The 22,339-nt window shown below is 50.3% G+C and overlaps 1 protein-coding gene across 1 annotated transcript in view; it reads right to left on the minus strand.

Annotated features, from left to right (window-relative positions):
* LOC137504562 (E3 ubiquitin-protein ligase RNF213-like) overlaps positions 1–22,339 on the minus strand; it is a 526,907-nt gene that overhangs the window by 491,396 nt on the left and 13,172 nt on the right. Inside the window, exon 3 of the mRNA XM_068233144.1 lies at positions 3,015–3,232. Within this exon, the coding sequence (XP_068089245.1) occupies positions 3,015–3,232 (218 nt within the window). The remainder of the gene's footprint in view (positions 1–3,014; positions 3,233–22,339) is intronic.

The following is a 22,339-nucleotide window of genomic DNA, read 5'->3' on the forward strand; positions in this document are numbered from 1 at the left end:
ACTAGCTCCTTTTGACGATCTCCCTCTGCCAGGCCCGGCCCTAGACTTTTTGCCGCCTGAGGCAATTTTCGCCGACGCCCCCCCCCCCCCCCCAAGCCGTGGCTGTAGGGGGCCGCCCGAGCTGGAGGGGATAGCGGGCAGGAAGGGGGTATTGGGCCTAGCGGCAGGGAGGGGGGTCGGACCCCCCCCTCCCTCGCCTGGGTCCCCCATCCTCCGCTCCCCTCCAGCTTTAAAAGTGATGTCGCTGGCTGCAGCTATGTGTAAGAGGCAACGGGCGGCAATTACTCACCTCTTCCTCGTTCCAGGCCAGCGTGCGCTCCACTGACGTCACTTCCTGCGGCGTAGCAGGAAGTGACGTCAGTGGAGCGCACGCTGACCAGGAACGAGGAAGAGGTGAGTAATCCCCGCCCGTTGCCTCTTACAAATAGGTGCAGCCAGCACGGAACTTGTTAAAGCTGGAGGGGAGCGGAGGACGGGGGACCCAGGCGAGGGAGGGGGGGTCCGACCCCCCTCCCCGCCGCTAGGCCCAATACCCCCTTCCTGCCCGCTATCCCCTCCAGCTCGGGCGGCCCCCCACACACATGGACGGGCGGGTGCCGCCCCCCAGAAGTGCCGCCTGAGGCAAACGTTTCACCCCGCCTCATGGGCGGGCCGGCCCTGCCCTCTGCTAGTTACAACAACTCACCTCCTCCTCCTCTCTGTCTCCCCATCTGAACTGTCCCCTTGTTCTTCATCTCTTCTTGGGGGCACCCATGTGACATCCATGGACACATCATCATCATCATCTGCTTCACTTGTAGCAGACACCTCCAAAAAGGCACCAACAACATGTACTACAACATCATCATGACACCTGACTGGACATGGTTGTCGTGTGACATCCTTATCGCCTTCATCCTCTTCCAATAATGCTTGTGCATCACTATATTCATTACACAAATGTGTGAATAATTCCTCTGACATATCAAGTGGAGCGGCTGTGGTGCTAGTGGTGGAGGTGGCGGCCGGGCGAGTGGTAATAAGTTGTTGTGGGGTGCCTGAATCAGAGCAGGAGGAGCAGGGGGTCCTTAAGTGGGGGATGCTCAAATTTAAAAAAGGGGCCTGGCAACGCCTTCCCCCGCATACCCCCCCCCCTTGTTTCTGGCTAGGGGGGTATTTAAGTGCCAAGGTGCAGTGGGTGCCCAGATGCAGTAGATGGTAAGATGCAAAGGTTCACCTTGTGCTAAGTTGCAGTGGGTGCCAAGATGCCAAAGTACAGTCTGTGTCAAGCTGCTGTGGGTACCAAGGTCCAGTTTGTGTTGGGTGTTTATTTTCAGTGGGTGCTATGCAGTATTGGGTGCTGAATGAGTAGCAGATGGTGATAAACAATAGTTGGTGCCATGTGAGTGCTAATTGGTACAGGGAGCCATGTGAGTGTTGGACATGAGTGAGTAGGGAGTGCCATGTGTGGTCTGGATGTGTGCCATGGGAGATTACTGAGTCTCATATGGGTTCGGACCAAGGATGGGTACTGGGTGCTATTTGGGTGCTGGTCATTGTATGGTACTAGGTGCATATAATGTTTTTGGAACTTGGTGACGTGTGAGTACTGTGCCATGTGGGAGTTGATTATGGGGGTATGTGGGTCTTAGATGCAAATACTGAGTGTCAAGTGGGTACTGGGAGTGAGTACATGGGGACATATGGGTGATAGGTGCTGGCTAGTGGGGTATTTGTTGTCATGTGGGTGCTAAAGGCAGATGCTGGGTGCCATGTGGGTTTTGGGTGATGGCAGAAGGTGTCATGTGGATTCTGGCTGATTGCAGGTACTCAGTCCCTTGTGAGTTCTGGGTGCAAGTACTGGATGTCATATGTGTGAGTGCTTGGTGTTTATGAGGAGCACTAAGTGGAGGCTTATTGCAACAGGAACTACTGCAGATGAAGCATGTGGGTGTTGGGTGTAGGTACTGGGTATTACATAGGTGTGAATACTTGGTGCCATGCCTGCACTGGGTGCTAGCTATGGTTGGGCAATGTGTGTCATGTGGGTTCTGAGTGCAGGTACTTTGGGTGTTAGGTCGGGGGAAAATGAGTTGATCTTACCCGGAGCTTCTAATGGTCCTCCGCAGACATCCTGTGCCTGCGCAGCCACTCAACAATGCTCCGGCCCCGCCTCCGGTTCACTGCTAGAATTTCAGACTTTAAAGTCAGAAAACCACTGCGCCTGCGTTGCCGTGTCCTCGATCCCGCTGATGTCACCAGGAGCATACTGCGCAAGCCCAGTATGGTCTGTGCCTGCGCAGTACGCTCCTGGTGACATCAGCGGGATCGAGGACACGGCAACGCAGGCTCAGTGGTTTTCAGACTTTAAAGTCTGAAATTCTAGAAGTGAACGGGAGGCGGGACCGGAGCATTGGGGAGTGGCTGCGCAGGCACAGGATGTCTGCGGAGGACCATTAGAAGCTCCGGGTAAGTTCAACTCATTTTCCCCCGACCCCCCTACAGTGTCCCTTTAAAGGACCACTATCGCGAAAAAAAGTAGGCATTTAAAATCTGACAGAACCGACAGGTTTTGGGACAATCCATCTCCTCATAGGGTATTTCAAGGGTTTGCTTTGTTTTCAACAGCATTTCCTGAACAGCAGTTTAACTGCCAAAATAGCAAGATACCAGCCGGCCTCCCTAATCACTTGCACACTATTATGTCAGTTAGATTTTGCAACTGTTGTTCAGGAAATGCTCTTGAAAACAAAGAAAGCCCTGAGAATCCCCCTTAAAAAGATGGGCTGGCCCAAAACCGGTCATCTGTCACATTTTAACTGCCTACTATTTTCACGATAGTGGTCCTTTAAGGACTGCTAGCAATGTTTAATAATAGTGGCTAATATGGAAGCAAACAAGATAATGTAGGCATTGCATCGGAACTAAGTTTTGCACTGAAACATGCTATTCTGCTGTAAGAGAATCTTTTAGAGCAAAGAAGAAATGCTGAGTTTCATATCACTTTAAGGACAAAATAAAAAGGATTTAAATACCAGCTTTTCCGGAAGACCTGGGTCACTTTCCAAAGCTCTCCACAATTTTTCCAAACATTTCCTTAAGTCATTAAACCCAAAGTTGGGCAGTACTTCATACAGTAATGGAGAGTACCCCAGCACAGTGTCATGGAAGCAAGAAACGTGGTCTATATCCATAGCGTTCTCCCCAGCAGAGATGGAGGCCAGGTCAACAAAAACTTTCAGCTCTGTAACATCTACATGACAACAAATAAAACATATGAGTACACTGTAGCTCGCAATTTTCACATACTTTAAAGAGACTTTGAAGTCTCCAGAAAATTAGGTTTTTACATTAAAACAGTAAACATTTTGTAATGTATGTCCAAATACACTAAAGTTCACCTGCAACTTAACCACTTCGCCGCTAGGGTACAGTATATCTACGCTCCTTTGGACTTCAGTTCCCCGCCCGGAGCGTAGATATACGCACCCCCCGCCGCTCCCGCCACTGTCTGCGCTCCCGCTCGCACTCCCGCGATCGTGCACGCCGCCGCCCGCTCGGAGATCAATGAACGGGAAAATCCATTCCCGTTCGTTGATCTCTGCCCCCGCAATGATCGGTTGCTTCTACGAGAAGCAGCGCGATCATTGTGAAGAAACTCAGTTTCCCAGCCTCCCTTCCAGCAAGCGTCCTTCCGACGCTTGCAGGACGCCTGAAAAAAAATGTGGCCATCTTGTGGCCAAAAAGTAATACTACACCCCAAAAAAATTTTCACATACAAATACATTATTTTTTTACTATTAAATTTAACTCATTAACTCCCACACTCCCCAATTGTTACCAATATTTTTTTTTTTGCAATATTAAAATAAATAAAAAAAATTACAATAAAAAAAAAAAAAAAACTTAAATAGTTACCTTAGGGACTGAAATCTTTAAATATTTATATCAAGAGGTTATAACTCTGTTACTTTATAAACTATGGGCTTGTAATTAGGGATAGACACAAAACTGAAAAAAATGCACCTTTATTTGCAAATAAAATATTGGCGCCAAACATTGTGATAGGGGCATAATTTAAATGGTGTAATAACCGGGACAAATGGGCATATAAGTTACATGGATTTTAATTATAGTAGCATGCATTATTTAAAAACTATAATGGCGGAAAACTGAAAAATATTTTTTTTTCCAAATGTTTTCCTATTTTCCTATTAAAACACATTTAGAATAAAATAATTCTTGGCATAATGTCCCACCTAAAGAAAACGTAATTGGTGGTGAAAAAAACAAGATATAGTTCATTTTATTGTGATAAGTAATGATAAAGTTATAGGTGAATGAATGTAAGGAGCGCTGATAGGAGAAAATTGCTCGGATGCTGAAGGGGTAAAACCCCTCAGTTGTGAAGCGGTTAAAGAGACTCTGAAGTCTCCAGAAAATGAGGTTTTTACTTTAAAAACCTCATTAACATTATTGCCCCTCTTAAAACGCCGCAGAACTGCTGCTGAAAACCTCCCCAATCACCCCAAACTCACGGGGGTAACAGGGCAGGCAAAATCCACGACTTTCTTGGTCCTGGATTTCGCTGCCGCTTCCATTCGCATCTATCAGCGAGTGAAGGAAGACTGAGAGGGGCGGGGGATAGGCGTTGATCCGGGCTGATAGACGCGTCTAGAGGCAGAGCTGCGCTGCCTCTATGCGGAAGGAGCCTGCCGTGCACCCCTGTGAGTTTGGGGTAATTGGGGGGGGGGTTTCAGCCGCGGTTCTGTGGCGTTTTAAGAGGGGCAATAATGTTAATGAGGTTTTTAAAGTAAAAACCTCATTTTCTGGAGACTTCAGAGTCTCTGTAAGTTGCAGGTGAACTTTAGTGCATTTGGACATACATTACAAAATGTTTAGGCTTGACCCACTACATTTCTCAGTTTCTTCAAATACAGTTTGTGTGAAAAATACAAAAATTAGAGTATTAAGGCCATAAAAAACAGGCACTTACATAAGTTGCCTGGCAATCCTGCCGATTCTCTTCCCCTTTTAATTTTAGTGTCTGGTAATGTATTGGTTAAGAGCTCTGCCTATGACACAGGAGACCAGAATTCAAAACAACTCTTGGGGCTTGATTCACAAAAGGGTGCTAAGTGTTAGCACGCCTGTGAAAAAACCCTAGTTTCCACACGCAAAGTTTAGCGCTGCGCAGTGCTCGCGTAATGTCACACCGTTCGCATGCAAAGTACGCTTATCAGGCTATTTTTCACGCGGACGGTGCGCCGTTTTACGTGCACCGCTAAACTTTGTGCGCAATCAGTAACAGCTTTGGACGTGCAAACTACTTAGCACCCTAGTTTTCATATCCAAAGCTTATAGGCATGCTAACTATGTTAGCACCCTTTTGTGAATCAAGCCCATTCTGTTCCATAAGCCAGCACCTATTCAGTAAGGAGACCTTGTGCAATACTCCCTAACACTGCTACTGCCTACTGAGCAAATCCTAGTGGCTGCAGCTCTGTTGCTTTTAGTGCACCAGGAAAAAATACTATATACAGTGAATCCGGAAATGATTCACAGCACATCACTTTTTCCAAATTTCTTTTTATAATACAGACTTCAATTATTTTTTTCTCAGAATTCTAGACACAGCATCCCATAATGACAACCCACTAGGCGGCTGCACTTGCCTTTGACCCATAGCTGGTAAGATAAATATATATATTTTTGTATTGCCTTCATATCCTGACATGCATAGATCATACGGTCTATATTGTATGTTTTTTAACATATGTTTGTATACGGTGTGCCTCTGAGGAAGCGGTTTTGGCCATGAAACACGTGTCAGGTAGTCTTATGTGAATTGGAACTCTGAACTTATACCCATACATCTTGTCCGCAGCTTTGAAGATATTTTGATTGAAGAATAAATAGAGAAACTGTTTATACAAAACTCCATTTCTTGTACAGTACAGCAAGGGCCAGCTGTGATGGACAGGGCTGTATATATGCAGTGTCAGTGACACACACACAAACCCATCAGAAGAATATTAGCCCTCAAAAGAGCTTTTTTGGGGTGTTTTCAGCAACAAATTTCAGCGAGGAGCAAGCTAACAAGAGCCTAACTAACACTTTCCCTATCTTCAGCAGCTGTGTGAGGTCCGGTATTAGTCATGGAGAGAATCCGAAGACATAACAACTAAAGTTGTTTAGGTGATACCTTTAATGACTGTACAAGATTCCTTTGCAAGCTTTCGAAACTAAGTTTCTTCTTCAGGCATGTTCATGTCTCTACCCATTGTATAGAGCCTTTAGAGCACATGTGTCGAACTCCAGGCCTGGAGGGCCAGATCCATGCCAGTGTTTAGGATGGACTGAGAAAGAGAGAAATGTGTTCTACCTGACCACACCTTTCCTGATTCAGACCATCAATTCATTTGAGCTGTGTCAAAAATGTGTGAGGACCTCGGCCCTCTTAGAACCGGTTTGACATGCCTGCTTTAGAGTAAATAGATCTAATCTTTGATGAGATCATTTAAATTAAAAAAAAAAAAAAAAAAAGAGGAAGACTCGCATGAGATCAGACTGCAGGATACTCTACAATATCATATATAAAGCCTGTGTATGTGACAATACTTTGTATGGTTCTGATCCAATTCTGAAACATGTCTGAAGAAGAAAATGTTTTGAAAGCTTGCAAAGGAATCTTGTACAGTCATTAAAGGTATCACCTAAACCATAGGTTCTCAACTTGTGGCATGCGTACCCCAGGGTGTACTTGTGATGGTTCCAGGGGGTACTCGGACTTGATATACTTAACAAAGAATAACAAATTTAGAGTTTTAGAAAATCAGATTAGAATTAGAAAATAAATCTTATTTAAACAAAAATAAGTTGGAATTTTAGCAAATTAAAAGCAATAGTAAATGCTTGGAAATGGTTTAGAACCAATTATCATGTACTACGATTAAACATATATTTTTCAAGGGGTACTTGTGATAATGTTTACTATGCTAGGAGGTACTTGGTGAGTACAGGGTTTTAAATGGGGTACATACCAATAAAATGTTGAGAAACACTGACCTAAACAACTTTTGTTGTTATATCTTCAGCTGTGTCTCTCCCTTCCTCTCACTACAGCAGCAGACAGAGACTGAGAACATGGCCGACGCTGCTGTGTTTTTATTGGTGGTGTGGGGGTCCGTGGGGTAGTGCAGCCTGATTGGCTGCCATGTGTCTACTGACTAATGTAGAGGGTCAAAATTTAGCCCAATGATGCGGTATAGGGGCAGAACACGCTATGTGTTACTGGCCCACCACGGACACGAACAGCTGAAATTCTCGCGAACTACCCGCCGGGTGAACCGTTGAAGCCATCTCTAATCCTGGTATGGTTCAGAAAAATTTTGGATGCTTTGAATAAATTGTATATATTGAATGTATTTCATTTCTCTTTTCGTTTCTGTTTTTACCACGAAAGGCCGTGTACCATAGGAGCCCACTGCCCTTGTGTATCCAGCACAGTACAACGCGCTTCGGACGAGATAAGTAGCTGCACGGCACTTTGACCTATTGTCTATATATGACACTTGCATTAGCTTTTTATGCACTTGCATTTTTGTTGCTGCTGTTTGACTGTTCGTGCATTAAATTGCATTGGTGCCAGATTTTCGTATTCTGCTCATTGTTTCTGTCTTTCAATGACAGTACGAGGGGAATGTTTAAAGATTGTTGTGTTGCAAACTAACCAATAGATCTTTGTAAGATAGCAGAGATTATTAAGGTTTTTTTTTTTTTACACTAAAACATGAGATCAATAGTATTATCTATAAAATGAAATCACACTTAGAACACTGCACTCATATAGGGGACTCCTCCATCCTCAGTGAAATTATGCTGTAAGTCAGCTATAATTTCATACAAAAGTCCATGTACAAGCACCACATACACACTACAAAGTCACAGATTATGTAACAGGTGTGGAACGCTGCTATTCAGTGTGTGTACCACTCTTAAGCATAGATTGTGAGAAAACGCGGAAAAGCCGCCGCGCGTTCTGACAGCAAGGCGGCTGATTCTGCGTCCAACACGGCGGTTTTCACGTGGAGGCGTGCGTCTGGTAACATGGCAGAACGCGGAAAAGTCGCCGCATGTACTGACAGCGAGGCGGCTGGTTCCGCGTCCAGCGCGGCGGTTTGCACGCAGCAGCGTGCCTCTGGTGTGGCTGAGTCTGTTAGTTCACACAGGTTTAGGAATACGCGCGCACTGAGAGGCAGAACTTATATGACGGCCAAGAGGGAACCAGCTGACCAGGCTGGTCAGCTGACACCAGAGCAAGTTTCTATTGGTCCATCACTTAGAGGTGGCGCCTGAGACCACTACACTATATATAGTTGCTGCTGGTCAGTCACAAGTTGTCTGCCGTTGCGAACACTACGTGGAAGCACTCAGACCTTAGTCAGATCCTGCAGTGTGTTTGAACCAGGTGGACCTGGGAATTCACACTGAGCCAGATTACTTGTATTGTATTCTATTTATGCTTAGACCAGTTCCAGGGTGTAGAGACCACGGACCTCACACACACCCAGACTAGGGAACTTGTGTTATCATTCTGTTATACATCAGACTAGTTCCAGGGTGTAGAGACCAAGGACCTCACACCCAGACTAGGCATTGTTTGCTATCTGTTATGACTTATTGCTTTCCTGACTACTCCTCTGATCTCTGATTCGGTACCTCGCATATCTGATACTCTGTTGCCAAACCCTGCTAGCCTTGGATACCGAATTAGCTTTCTGTCTTTGTACCTTATCTGACCGTGTGTTGCCGACCTGGCTTGCCCGACCTCGAGAGCTATCTCTACTATTAAGAGATAGTCTCCAGATCACTCAGTGACATTTACCTTGATTGTCACTCACTCTCTGGACCTTCCTTCTTCCAGCCTGACTCTCTGGACTACTGTGCAACATGGCGAGATTGCTCTTCCTCACTCAGTGATGTCAGGTAATGTGTGACTGCCTTCTCAACTTTCCATGGCATTGTTAAAAAGCTTACGTTTTGTTTTTAAATTACATTTTCTACTTGTAGCGGTACTTGTTCAGTACCGCTACAATGAGAATCCTATGGAGGCGGGCAAGTCTGGCATTGTGACCCCGGGTAATGGCCGGGGAATGAGGGATGGAATCCGGTGTGGAGCCTGAGCAACGGCTACCACTACACATCCAAGGAGGGCAGCAGTCAGGCATGCACGCCCGCCCCGAGGTAGTGACCAAAAATAACAATACAGGAGGACTATCGAGGGTTTGCTGTATTTGAAATGAATGTACTTTAAATCCTTTAACGAGAACCAGTTATGGCGGGCAAAGATGACACCACATTCCTTTCACGAGAATCATATGGAGGCGGGCAAGTCTGACATTGTCACCACGGGTAATGGGCGTGGAATGACGGTTGGATTCCGGCCCGAAGTGGGAGCCTGCTGAGACCCATGCTGTAGCTGCCCTGACCGTGCTTTGCAGACCAGGCATCTGTGATCAGATGGACCCTTGACAAAGCGGAAGAAAAACCAAGTTGAAAGCATTTGCCAAGAATGTTTTACGGAGGGCAAGTTTTTTGCCTTTTTTTTCAATTGTTTGAAACTGTAGATGGTTGTATTTTTAAATTGTTTTAAAATGTAGATGGTTGTATTTTTAAATTGTTTAAAACTGTATCCATTCAAGTGCAAGTTATGCAATGACTGCCAGGTATAATGTGCACTGCAGTCACAGATGCAGTGAAAGGTATGCAGTGACTGCAAACAGCCGTTTGTGTAGTGACGGGCGTGCTGGACTGGTGCGCACCATGACGAGAGTGCAGGTGATGGTGGCTTTTCAGCCCATATGGTCGCCCGGCTGATGTAGCTGAATGACAGAACAGTGACTGTCCAGCTGATCAAATTTGGTCTGACCACAATGAAACAACGACCTTATTATCTTTGGTGTGCCTCCCCCACCCGAGACACTCATGTAGCCGGCGGTCATTGCTTCATTGCGATACGCAAGCCCCTTCACCGCGGCAAGGTAATGATCACGAAGGGGGATGGGCACATGTACATGCCTTTTGTTTTTTTGTTGCAGCCGCCTGCAGTTCAGCCAGAAAAATTAGGCAGGCATGTGCATGCCCCAGAAAAATTAGTATAGCGGCCGCTGCTAGCAGCGGCCTTAAAAATTCTGGAATCTGCCTAGAGTCCTGGACCCTGGTGGTGGTGGTGGCGGAGAAGGCAGTCAAGCGGCCTGCAGGCAGAGATGCTGTGTGTGGGGATAGACTTAGTCTTCGGTCGTGCAATAGCCCTCAGGGATCCATGCCTCGTTCATTTTGATAAAGGTCAGGTACTGAACACTGTCATGACTTAGGCGACTTCTCTTCTCAGTGACAATGCCTCCAGCTGCACTGAAGGTCCTTTCTGACAGGACGCTTGCGGCAGGGCAAGAGAGAAGTTGTATGGCAAATTGGGACAGCTCTGGCCACAGGTCAAGCATGCGCAACCAGTAGAACAAGAGTTCATCGTCGCTGCTCGCAGTCGCAGTGTGTACATCCACACTTAAGGCCAGGTAGTCGGCTACCTGCCGGTCCAGGCGTTGGTGGAGGGTGGATCCCAAAGGGCTACTGCGAGGCGTTGGACTAAAGAATGTCCGCATGTCCGACATCACCCCGAGATCGCTGGAGCGTCCTGTCCTTGCCTGCGTGGACTGGTGAGGAGGAGGAGGAATACTGCCAGTGGTACCTTTATTGCGTTGTACTGTCACATCACCCTTAAATGCATTGTAAAGCATCATTGACGGCTTGTTCTGCAAGTGCTGCATCCTTTCCGCCTTGTGTTGAGTTGCTAACAGGTCTGCCACTTTGTGCCTGTACCGAGGGTCTAGTAGCGTGGCCACCCAGTACAGATCATTCGCCTTGAGTTTTTTGATACAGGGGTCCCTCAACAGGCTGGACAACATGAAAGAGGCCATCTGCACAAAGTCGGATCCAGACGTACTCTCCATCTCCTCTTGCTCTTCCACAGTGACGTCACGCAACTCCTCTTCCTCCCCCCAGCCATGAACAATACCATGGGAACGTGGAGCAGCAGAAGCCCCCTGTGACGGCTGCTGCAGTTGTTCTTCTGCTGCTGCCGCCTCTTCCTCCTCCACAGAAACACCTTCCTCATAATCATCCGAGTCTGACTCCTCTCCTTCCCCACACGACGACTCTTCTTCCTCCTCCTCCCCCCTCTGTGGTGCCGCAGGTGTTGAGGAAACCTGTGGTTCGGCTGAAAATTGGTCCCACGACTCCTCCTGCCGTAGCTGTTCCTGTTCCCGCTCCTCCACAGCTTCATCCACCACTCTACGCACGGCACGCTCCAGGAAGTAAGTGTAGGGGATCAAGTCGCTGATGGTGCCTTCAGCGCGACTCACCAGGTTGGTCACCTCCTCAAACGGCCGCATGGTCCTGCATGCATTTCGCATCAGTGTCCAGCTGTTGGGCCACAAAATCCCCATCTTCCCAGATTGTGTCCTACTGTAGTTGTACAGGTACTAGGTGACAGCTTTCTCCTGGTCTAGCAGGAGAGAACATGAGCAGGGTGGAATTCCAGCGAGTCGGGCTATCGCATATCAAGCGTCTCACCGGCAAGTTGTTTTTCCGCTGAATGTCCACAAAGTGTGCCATGGCTGTATAAGACCGCCTAAAATGCCCACACAACTTCCTGGTCTGCTTCAGAACGTCCTCTTAAGCCTGGGTACTTTGAGACAAATCTTTGCATGACCAGATTCAGCACATGTGCCATGTAGGGTACATGTGTCAGCTTTCCCAAATTCAAAGCGGAAAGGAGATTGCTGCCTTTGTCACACACCACGTTGCCAATCTCCAGCTGGTGCGGGGTCAGCCATTGCTCCACCTGTTTGTTAAGAGCATCCAGGAGAGCTGCTCCAGTGTGACTCTCCGCTTTGAGGCAAGACATGTCTAAAATTGCATGACACCATCGTACCTGGCATGCAGCGTAGGCTCTGGGGAGCTGGGGCTGTGTAGCTGAAGGGGAAGAGGAGATGGCAGCACCGCTAGAGTTCAACTGACACTCAGCTGAGGAGGAGGAGGTTGACAGCGAAGAGGATGTAGCTGGAGGAGAAGGAGAGGAGGTGGCAGGAGGCCTGCCTGCAAGCCATGGAGGTGTGACAAGTCGGTCCACTGAACAGCCACGTACTCCCTGCTTGCTGCCATCGGTCACCAGGTTGACCCAATGGGCTGTGTACGTAATGTAGCGGCCCTGCCCGTGCTTGGCAGACCAGGCATCCGTGGTCAGGTGGACCCTTGACCCAACGCTCTTCGCAATAGATGACACCACTTGCCTCTGAACTGCACGGTACAGTTTGGGTATGGCCTTTCGTGAAAAATAAGTGCGGCCTGGTATCTTCCACTGCGGTGTCCCAATGGCCACAAATTTACGGAAAGCCTCCGACTCCACCAGCTTGTATGGTAATAGCTGGTAAGCTAATCGTTCCGCCACACCAGCTGTCAGACGCCGGGCAAGAGGGTGACTGGCCGAAATTGGCTTCTTCCGCTCAAAGACTTCCTTCACAGACACCTGGCTACTGCTGTGGGAAGAGGAGCAGGAACCGCTCAAGGGCAGAGGCGGTGTGAAGGAGGGTGGCTGTGAAGGTTCAAGGGAGAAAGCGGATGAAGATGATGCACCCGAAGGAGGAAGAGGAGAAGGAGGGTGGCTTGTCTTTTGAGGGGTGCTGCTTTTCCTCAGGTGTTCTTCCCATAGCTGTTTGTGCCTTCTCTCCAGGTGCCTTCGTAAGGCACTTGTCCCTACGTGAGAGTTGGCCTTTCCACGGCTCAATTTTTGCTGGCAGAGACAACAGATGGCTTTGCTCCGATCTGAGACACACACGTTAAAAAATTTCCAAACCGCTGAGCCCCCCTGGGGTGCAGTGGTGCTCACCGCCAGGTCGTGATCACGCTTACGCGTGGATTCACGACCATTTTGACGCATTCCGCCTCGGACACGCTAAGCCGTGAATAGATTTTCAACCACGAAAATCTACTTTGGCTTCGCGTGAATGCGGACAGAAATCCGCATTCACGCTCGTGAACCCGGCACTGAAGTCGTGGTTAGCGGAAATGCGTCAAACTATGCGGAAGTGACACATTGCAGGCCAATCAGAGTGCCCCAGCCAGGCCCTAGCAACCAATCACAGGAGGGGAGCTATGCCCTCCCCTCCTGAATATAAAGCGGCGGCCATGATGGAAAAGCTCTGTCCTTGCTAGATTGTGGTGCTGAGAGGATTATCTCCAGGCCATTGTTGTTTGAGCAAGTGCATTTATTGTGTTAAAAACAAAGCGTTTTTTTGCTAACACTGCTCTTATACTGTACACAGTTAGCTAGTCAGTGAGTGATTGCTGTAGTTAGTTGTAGTCAGTGTAGTGTAGTGGGAGTGTGGGAGTCTAGTGATTATTTAACTGTGTGTAGTGCTGTGCAGGCAGGTTCAGTGCTGCAGTGTAGTGGGAGTGGGGATTATCTGTGTGTAGAGTGCAGGCAGGCAGGTTAGTGCAGCTGCAGTGTTCACTTGTATATTCCAGTGACAGTTATACACTTGTACTATTTGCAGGCAGCCAGTCACACCGCCGGCGCCGCCACTCTCTGCCAGCGCTGTTCATTCATTCTGTCAGTGACCTTGTGCCGTGCCCAGTGCCCACTGCTTGCTCGCTCGCTGGCATATGAGCATCTCATTACACAGTGTGACATCCTTGTGTGCCCACTGCATCCTTCAGTGACCTAGTTGTATATCCAGTGCCCACTGCTGTGCCCACTGCATCCTTCAGTGACCTTTTACTGTGGCCACTGCATCCTTCAGTGACCTAGTTGTATATCCAGTGCCCACTGCTGTGCCCACTGCATCCTTCAGTGACCTTGTACTGTGCCCACTGCATCCTTCAGTGACCTTGTACTGTGCACACTGCATCCAGTGATTCATTACTAGCAACATGTCTGGCAGGGTTTCGCGGGGTGAGAGGAAAGGGAGTTCAATTGCCTCAGCCACTTCTGGGACTGCTCCACGTCCAGGGAGAGGACGCCCAGCTGTACGTGGTCGTGATGCAGCAGAAAGGGGGGCAGCAAAGCCTGGGCCGAGTCAGCGGACGCCATTGTCCAAATATTTTAACGTTTCTGGTCCCCGTGTGGTGGTTGAGCAAATGGACCCTGACGTACTCATGGACATCATGACTTCCTCCCAGACCTCTACTGTGAGCACCACTCCAAGCAGTAGCAGCAGCAGCCAACATCCCACGCTTGTTGTGACATCCACCCCAGCACCCACTGGTCAGCAGCCCTCCCAGGATGACAGCGTTCTGTCCCTCAGTCCGGCATCTGGGAACCTGCTGATGCAAGAAGCTCAGGACTTACTGGGGACTGATGTGGCAGAGATTGAGATCGGGCCACAATCACAAGCGTTGTTGAGTTCTGGTGATAAAGAAGAGGGGTCTGTGTCTGGGGATGTAGGGACAGAAGAGGAGGCGGGGGAGTCAGAGGAAGAGCTGGATTATGATGATGCTGCTGATGATGACGACGTTGTGGACCCTAACTATGTGCAGCCTGCTGAGTCCGTGGAAGAATGGTCAGAGCAGGATGATGAGTCACCTCGGCCTAGGCAAGGATATCGCCATATGTCAGGCAGGGGCAGGGGCATCGGCAGCAGTGGGCGTGGAGGAAGTAGACAGGACACTGCTTCAGCCGGCACCACCACCATGCAACCCCCGGCAACTACTACCACACATTGCTCCGCTGCACCCTCTGCTAGTGGGGGCCGCAGTAAATTAAAGTCACCAGTGTGGGATTGCTTTGAGGAATGTACTGATGACAAAAGGTATGCGGTGTGCAGGCTATGCAGCAAAAGATTGACCCGTGGGAAAAGTCTGAGCAAGATGGGTACCTCATCCCTCCAGGGCCACCTGAGAAGCCGCCACTGCCGCGAGTATGCAGACTTTAAGAGGAAGCAGGCACTGCTGGCAGGGGTTCCTGAGAGCAGAAGGCCCACCAGCGCAGCAGCATCCTCCCTCCCTCAGGGTCGTGAATCCCCCACAGCAGCAGCAGTAGTAGCACGCAAGCCCTCTTCCACCTCGGCTGCTCAGGACACAGACATTGAGGCTGGCAGCCAGTGTTCGTCTCTCTCCTCTGTCTCCCCTGCATCCCAGCGTCGTCAGACCCTGCTGAGCAACACCTTTCAGGGTCTGACCAAGCCTCTGCCTCCAAGCCACAGGCGGATCCGCAAACTAAATGGCTTGCTGGCCCGGGCCATGGCATCACAGCTGCTTCCCTACTCCCTGGTGCAGGAGGGGAGCGCCATGCGGACGCTGCTCCAATTTGGCATCCCCGAGTGGCAAGTCCCCAGTCGCCACTATTTCAGCAGGAGCGCGATCCCAGCACTCCACAAGTTTGCGGTGGAAAACGTGGCCCGTTCCCTGGACTACTCTGTGGGCAAGCGGGTCAACGTGACCATGGACTCGTGGAGTAGCAGATTTGGGACAGGTCGCTACCTATCGTTTACGGCCCACTGGGTGACACTGATGGAAGGGAGGGAGGACAAGAGCGCATCAGCCCAGCTAGTGGTGCCACCACGCGGGATCAGGGGGGATGCAGAAGGGTCCTGTCACGACACTCCCTCTGCACCCGGAAAGCAAGCCCGCCTCGGCAGCAGCAGCGCCAAGCCTCGGCACTGCCAAGCCCTTTTAAAATTGGTGACCCTGGGGAAGGAGAGGCTTATGGCCAACAACGTCCTGGCCGCCCTCAGGAAGCAGGAGCGGAGGTGGCTGACCCCCAGAGGCCTGGAAGTGGGGTATGTGGCAGCCGATAACGGGGCCAACCTGGTGGCAGCAGTGCAGCAGGGAAACCTCCAGCACATCCCCTGCTTGGCTCACGTGTTCAATCTTGTGGTGCAGCGCTTCTTGCGCACCTACCAGGGGATGAGCGAGCTGCTGCAGGATGCCCGGGCGGTGGTACGCTTTTTCCGCCTGTCAGCCACTGCCTCTGCACTCTTGTCCACCTTACAGCAGCAGTATGGAAGGCCACAACACTGGCTGATCATCGACATGCCAGTTCGCTGGAATTCGACTCTGGCCATGTTGGAGCAGCTGTGTCAGCACAGGCTGGCTCTTAGGGCCTACATGCTAGACCCAAGTGTCCCCAGCAACCAGCAAGTCCCCATGATTACTGCCACTCAGTGGACACTGATGCAGCAAGTATGCCTGGTGCTGAGTCCCTTCCTGGAGGCAACCAAGATGGTCAGTGAGGAGCGGGCCTCTGTGTGCCAGTGGGTGCCCTTGGTTTGTCTACTGGAGCAGGCAATGGACAATTTAATTGAGCGTGGGGATAAAGCCCTGAGGCAGTTGGAAGAACAGGAGCAGATGGCAGCACAGTCCAGCTCAGAGGAGGGCTCACAGCAGGTAGTGGAAGAGTTGGAGGTCCCTAACCTGAATGAGGAGGAGGAGGAGGAGCAGAGTGCAGCAGGCGTTGTACGTGGATGGCGGTTTGAGGAAGACAACGACATGGCACAGGAAGAGGACAGGCATGCGTTATGGGACAATGGCGAGGACGAGGAAGATCTTGCTGGCAGGGCCCACTTGTTTCCCATGGCTGTGCACATGTTGCGCTGCCTTCGCAGGAACCCCCGGGTGATCCAGATGCGTTCAAGGGAGGACATCTGGATTACCTTGATGCTTGATCCCCGTCTGAAGGGGAAGCTGGGAGACTTAATGACGCCATCCACCACCGAGCAACGCACAAGGGAGTTGAAGGAGGCCCTTGTGCGCAGACTACTGGAAGCATTCCCCCAGCCTTCCACCCCCACTGTAACTGCTCTGCCAAGCCAGCAAGAGGTGCCTGCCATTGCCACTAGCAGCACAACAACAACCACCAGCAGCAGCAGCAGCAACTGGCGCCCCGGAGACCTGAAGAGCCTAAGCAAGAGCCTGTATGCAGTGCAGCAGCCCAGAACAGAGGTGCCCGCTAGTGTTGGGCGAACAGTGTTCGCCACTGTTCGGGTTCTGCAGAACATCACCCTGTTCGGGTGATGTTCGAGTTCGGCCGAACACCTGATGGTGTTCGGCCAAACCGTTCGGCCACATGGCCGAACTAAGAGCGCATGGCCGAATGTTCCCCGAACGTTCGGCTAGCGCTGTGATTGGCCGAACGGGTCACGTGGTTCGGACCCGAACGCGCTCTGATTGGCCGAACTGTCACGTGGTTCGGGTAAATAAATACCCGAACCACGTCATATTTCTGCCATTTGTCTGTGGGTTTAGCTTTGGGTAGGCAGGCAGGGTAGTTCGCGCTCCAGCCACGCTAGCCAGGGTCCCCCCAGTCATTGTGTCGCTGCTGGGAATAGTAGTACACCGCTCACTCAGCATTCTGTTTACTGCCACTCTGTGTACCTCGCTCAGCCACACTATATAGCATTCTGTTTACTGTTCTGTGTCTGCTGGGAATAGTAGTACACCGCTCGCTCAGCCACACTATATAGCATTCTGTTTACTGCCACTCTGTGTACCTCGCTCAGCCACACTATATAGCATTCTGTTTACTGTTCTGTGTCTGCTGGGAATAGTAGTACACCGCTCGCTCAGCCACACTATATAGCATTCTGTTTACTGCCACTCTGTGTACCTCGCTCAGCCACACTATATAGCATTCTGTTTACTGTTCTGTGTCTGCTGGGAATAGTAGTACACCGCTCGCTCAGCCACACTATATAGCATTCTGTTTACTGCCACTCTGTGTACCTCGCTCAGCCACACTATATAGCATTCTGTTTACTGTTCTGTGTCTGCTGGGAATAGTAGTACACCGCTCGCTCAGCCACACTATATAGCATTCTGTTTACTGCCACTCTGTGTACCTCGCTCAGCCACACTATATAGCATTCTGTTTACTGTTCTGTGTCTGCTGGGAATAGTAGTACACCGCTCGCTCAGCCACACTATATAGCATTCTGTTTACTGCCACTCTGTGTACCTCGCTCAGCCACACTATATAGCATTCTGTTTACTGTTCTGTGTCTGCTGGGAATAGTAGTACACCGCTCGCTCAGCCACACTATATAGCATTCTGTTTACTGCCACTCTGTGTACCTCGCTCAGCCACACTATATAGCATTCTGTTTACTGCCACTCTGTGTCTTCTGGGAATAGTGGTACACCGCTCACCCGCCACTGTATAGCATTGTGCTCTGTGTCGCTGCTGGGAATAGTGGTACACCGCTCACCCGCCACTGTATAGCATTGTGCTCTGTGTCGCTGCTGGGAATAGTGGTACACCGCTCACCCGCCACTGTATAGCATTGTGCTCTGTGTCGCTGCTGGGAATAGTGGTACACCGCTCAGCCACACTATATAGCATTCTGTTTACTGTTCTGTGTCTGCTGGGAATAGTAGTACACCGCTCGCTCAGCCACACTATATAGCATTCTGTTTACTGCCACTCTGTGTACCTCGCTCAGCCACACTATATAGCATTCTGTTTACTGCCACTCTGTGTCTTCTGGGAATAGTGGTACACCGCTCACCCGCCACTGTATAGCATTGTGCTCTGTGTCGCTGCTGGGAATAGTGGTACACCGCTCACCCGCCACTGTATAGCATTGTGCTCTGTGTCGCTGCTGGGAAAAGTGGTACACCGCTCACCCGCCACTGTATAGCATTGTGCTCTGTGTCGCTGCTGGGAATAGTGGTACACCGCTCAGCCACACTATATAGCATTCTGTTTACTGTTCTGTGTCTGCTGGGAATAGTAGTACACCGCTCGCTCAGCCACACTATATAGCATTCTGTTTACTGCCACTCTGTGTACCTCGCTCAGCCACACTATATAGCATTCTGTTTACTGCCACTCTGTGTCTTCTGGGAATAGTAGTACACCGCTCACCCGCCACTGTATAGCATTGTGCTCTGTGTCGCTGCTGGGAATAGTGGTACACCGCTCACCCGCCACTGTATAGCATTGTGCTGTGTGTCGCTGCTGGGAATAGTGGTACACCGCTCAGCCACACTATATAGCATTCTGTTTACTGTTCTGTGTCTGCTGGGAATAGTAGTACACCGCTCGCTCAGCCACACTATATAGCATTCTGTTTACTGCCACTCTGTGTACCTCGCTCAGCCACACTATATAGCATTCTGTTTACTGTTCTGTGTCTGCTGGGAATAGTAGTACACCGCTCGCTCAGCCACACTATATAGCATTCTGTTTACTGCCACTCTGTGTACCTCGCTCAGCCACACTATATAGCATTCTGTTTACTGCCACTCTGTGTCTGCTGGGAATAGTAGTACACCGCTCACCCGCCACTGTATAGCATTGTGCTCTGTGTCGCTGCTGGGAATAGTGGTACACCGCTCACCCGCCACTGTATAGCATTGTGCTCTGTGTCGCTGCTGGGAATAGTGGTACTGTATAGCATTTCTGTACTGCCACTGTACTGCTGCCAGTCAGCGTGTACTGTAAGGATAAGTGAAATGAGGAAGAAATCCGGTGAAAGAGGGAGGGGCAAGGGAAGAGGTGTTTCCCCTGACGGTTCACGTACAGGCCACAGGGGAGCACCCAAGAAAACCCACTCAATACCGCCCATGTTGTCCAGGACAACAACCCTCACAAATCCAAAAGAACAGGACCAGATAATTAATTGGATGACCTCTCAAGCGTCCAGCAGTGGGTTAAGCAGCACCAGCACATCACGCACGAGGTCCGAGTCCTCAGCCAGTTACAAGGAGCCAGTGGGCACAAAGCTGACACAACCGGCAGCGACACCACGCACACAACTGCCAGATAACCAGTCCGATGAATTACCTCAGGACACAATGGGGTATTCGCAGGAGCTATTCCCAGCCCAACAAACTTCCACCTTTCAAAGGTCAATGGAGGAACAGCCAGAAATGTTGTGCCCGGATTCACAACCATTAACTGTGGGAAATGCACCGCGCACTGAAATACAAGGCGAGTCCGAGGAGGAGTCGGAAACCCAAATCCCAGAGCAAGTTGGGCAGGAGGGGTTGCAATTGCAGGAGGTCGGCCGACAAGATCTGGAAGACGACGTTGGAGTGAGCTGCGCAGAGGTTGTTCTGGGGAGCTCTACTCCACGGCGGCGGCCCCCCACAATGACATATGACGAGTTTGAGGAGATGGAAGAGGAGGGTATGGACAATGTGGACAGAGACCCAGATTTTGTTTGTGAACGAGAACATCGCCGTCGTAGCAGCAGCACAGATGAGTCTGTTGAAGAACCCACTGCTGCACGAGTTCGCCTTGTGCCACAAGGTAGGCGGCGCGCAATTTCAGGCACCACAAGCGTGGAAGTTCAAGTGAGAGGCAAAAGAGGAGCAAACAGAAATCGCCAGCAAGGCAGGTGCTCCAAAGTCTGGGCTTTCTTTGAAGACTGCACTGAGGATGTTACCATGGCGATTTGCAAGGTGTGCAAGACCCGCCTGAGCAGGGGGAAAAGTATTAACAACCTCTCCACCACCAGCATGAGCCGCCACATGCTATCCAAACATCCCACTCTGTGGGCAAACACGTCAGGACAGGGTACCAGCAACACTGCCTCCCTTGGGTTCACCAGACTCACCACCAGACCCGCCTCAGCAGCAGCAGTAGCCCAGCCATTGCGTGGTTCACAACATTCACAAACATCAGACGACGCTGACACTGTCACTTTCCGGAGTAGTGCTCTTGAGGTCTCCCAGTGTTCATCAAACACAACAACCAACAGCCCTTCCGTGTGCAGCGCTACGGTTCAGTTGTCTGTGTCGGAGATGTTTGAGCGCAAGAGGAAATTGCCAGCAAATGACCCCCGGGCCATGGCAGTAACAGCCAGCATAGCCAAGCTTCTGGCCTGCGAAATGCTGCCATATCGAGTGGTGGAGACAAACAGCTTCAAGGGCATGATGTCAGTGGCCATCCCACGTTACGTGGTTCCCAGCCGCTACCACTTTGCGCGCTCTGCAGTGCCTGAGTTGCATGAGCACGTGGTCAGCAAAATAACCCGAAGCTTGAAGAATGCCGTTGCCTGCAAGGTTCACCTCACCACTGACACCTGGACGAGTGCATTCGGCCAGGGTCGATACATCTCCCTTACCGCGCACTGGGTGAACCTTGTGGAGCCTGGCAGCGATTCCTCACCTGCTACGGCGCGGGTGTTGCCCACGCCGCAAACAGCTGCACCGCCATCCCTCCCACTGGATAACAACAGCAGCACCTACCTCTCTGACTCCTTCTCCTCCAACGCATCTCAAAGCTGTACCTCATCCGGAAACGCTAACCCAGCAGCAGTAGGATCGTGGAAGCAGTGCAGCACAGCTGTTGGCATGCGTCAGCAAGCGTTGCTGAAGCTGATCTGCCTTGGGGATAAGCAGCACACAGGGGAGGAAATTTGGAAGGGAATAAAGGAACAGACGGATTTGTGGCTGGCACCGCTGGACCTGAAACCGGGCATGGTTGTGTGTGATAATGGGAGTAATCTCATTCGCACTTTAAGGTTGGCTAAGCTGACACACATCCCTTGCCTGGCGCACGTGATGAACCTAGTAGTTCAGCGGTTCCTGAGGACATACCCAGGCGTGGCCGATCTTCTGTTGAAGGTGCGTCGAGTGGCCAAACATTGTAGAAATTCCAGTACTGCTTCGGGGGCACTCGCCAAGATGCAGGAGCGCTTCAATCTCCCCCACCATCGCTTGCTGTGTGATGTCCCTATGCGCTGGAATTCTACGCTGCACATGCTAGTCCGCTTTTGTGAGCAGAAGAGTGCAGTGGTCCAGTACATGACGGCGCAGTACCGAGGCGCATCCGGACAGCTGCCAAGCTTCTGTGGATCAGATTGGGCCAACATGTTGGACCTCTGCCAAGTCCTCCAAAATTTTGAGCAATCCACGTTGCTTGTGAGCAGTGACAACTCTTCAGTCAGCATTACCATACCACTGCTGTGTTTACTGAAGAGGTCAATGTTGAAAATCAAGGAAACAGCTGTCATGATGCAACTGGGGGAATCTGAAGGAGAAAACGATCAGCGTGATGGTACCAACATCAGGCCATCCGCCTCAGGGAATGCTGGCCCCAGCAGCTATGACGAAGAAGAGGAGGAGGAACAGCTGGAGTTGGAGCAGGAATTTCATGCCACCACTGACGAGGGCCAGAGCGGTGCACGTTGGACTTTCACAATTCAGCGCGAATGGTCAGCAGAAGCAGACCAGGAGGAAGGTGACGACTATGATGCATCACAACAACTATCACAACGCTCACAAGAGGATGATGAGGATTCTGGTAGGACTCTGGCACACATGGCTCAATTCATGCTAGACTGCATTGAACGTAACC

Source organism: Hyperolius riggenbachi, chromosome 4 (assembly GCF_040937935.1).
Source record: "Hyperolius riggenbachi isolate aHypRig1 chromosome 4, aHypRig1.pri, whole genome shotgun sequence".
Classification (NCBI taxonomy): domain Eukaryota; kingdom Metazoa; phylum Chordata; class Amphibia; order Anura; family Hyperoliidae; genus Hyperolius; species Hyperolius riggenbachi.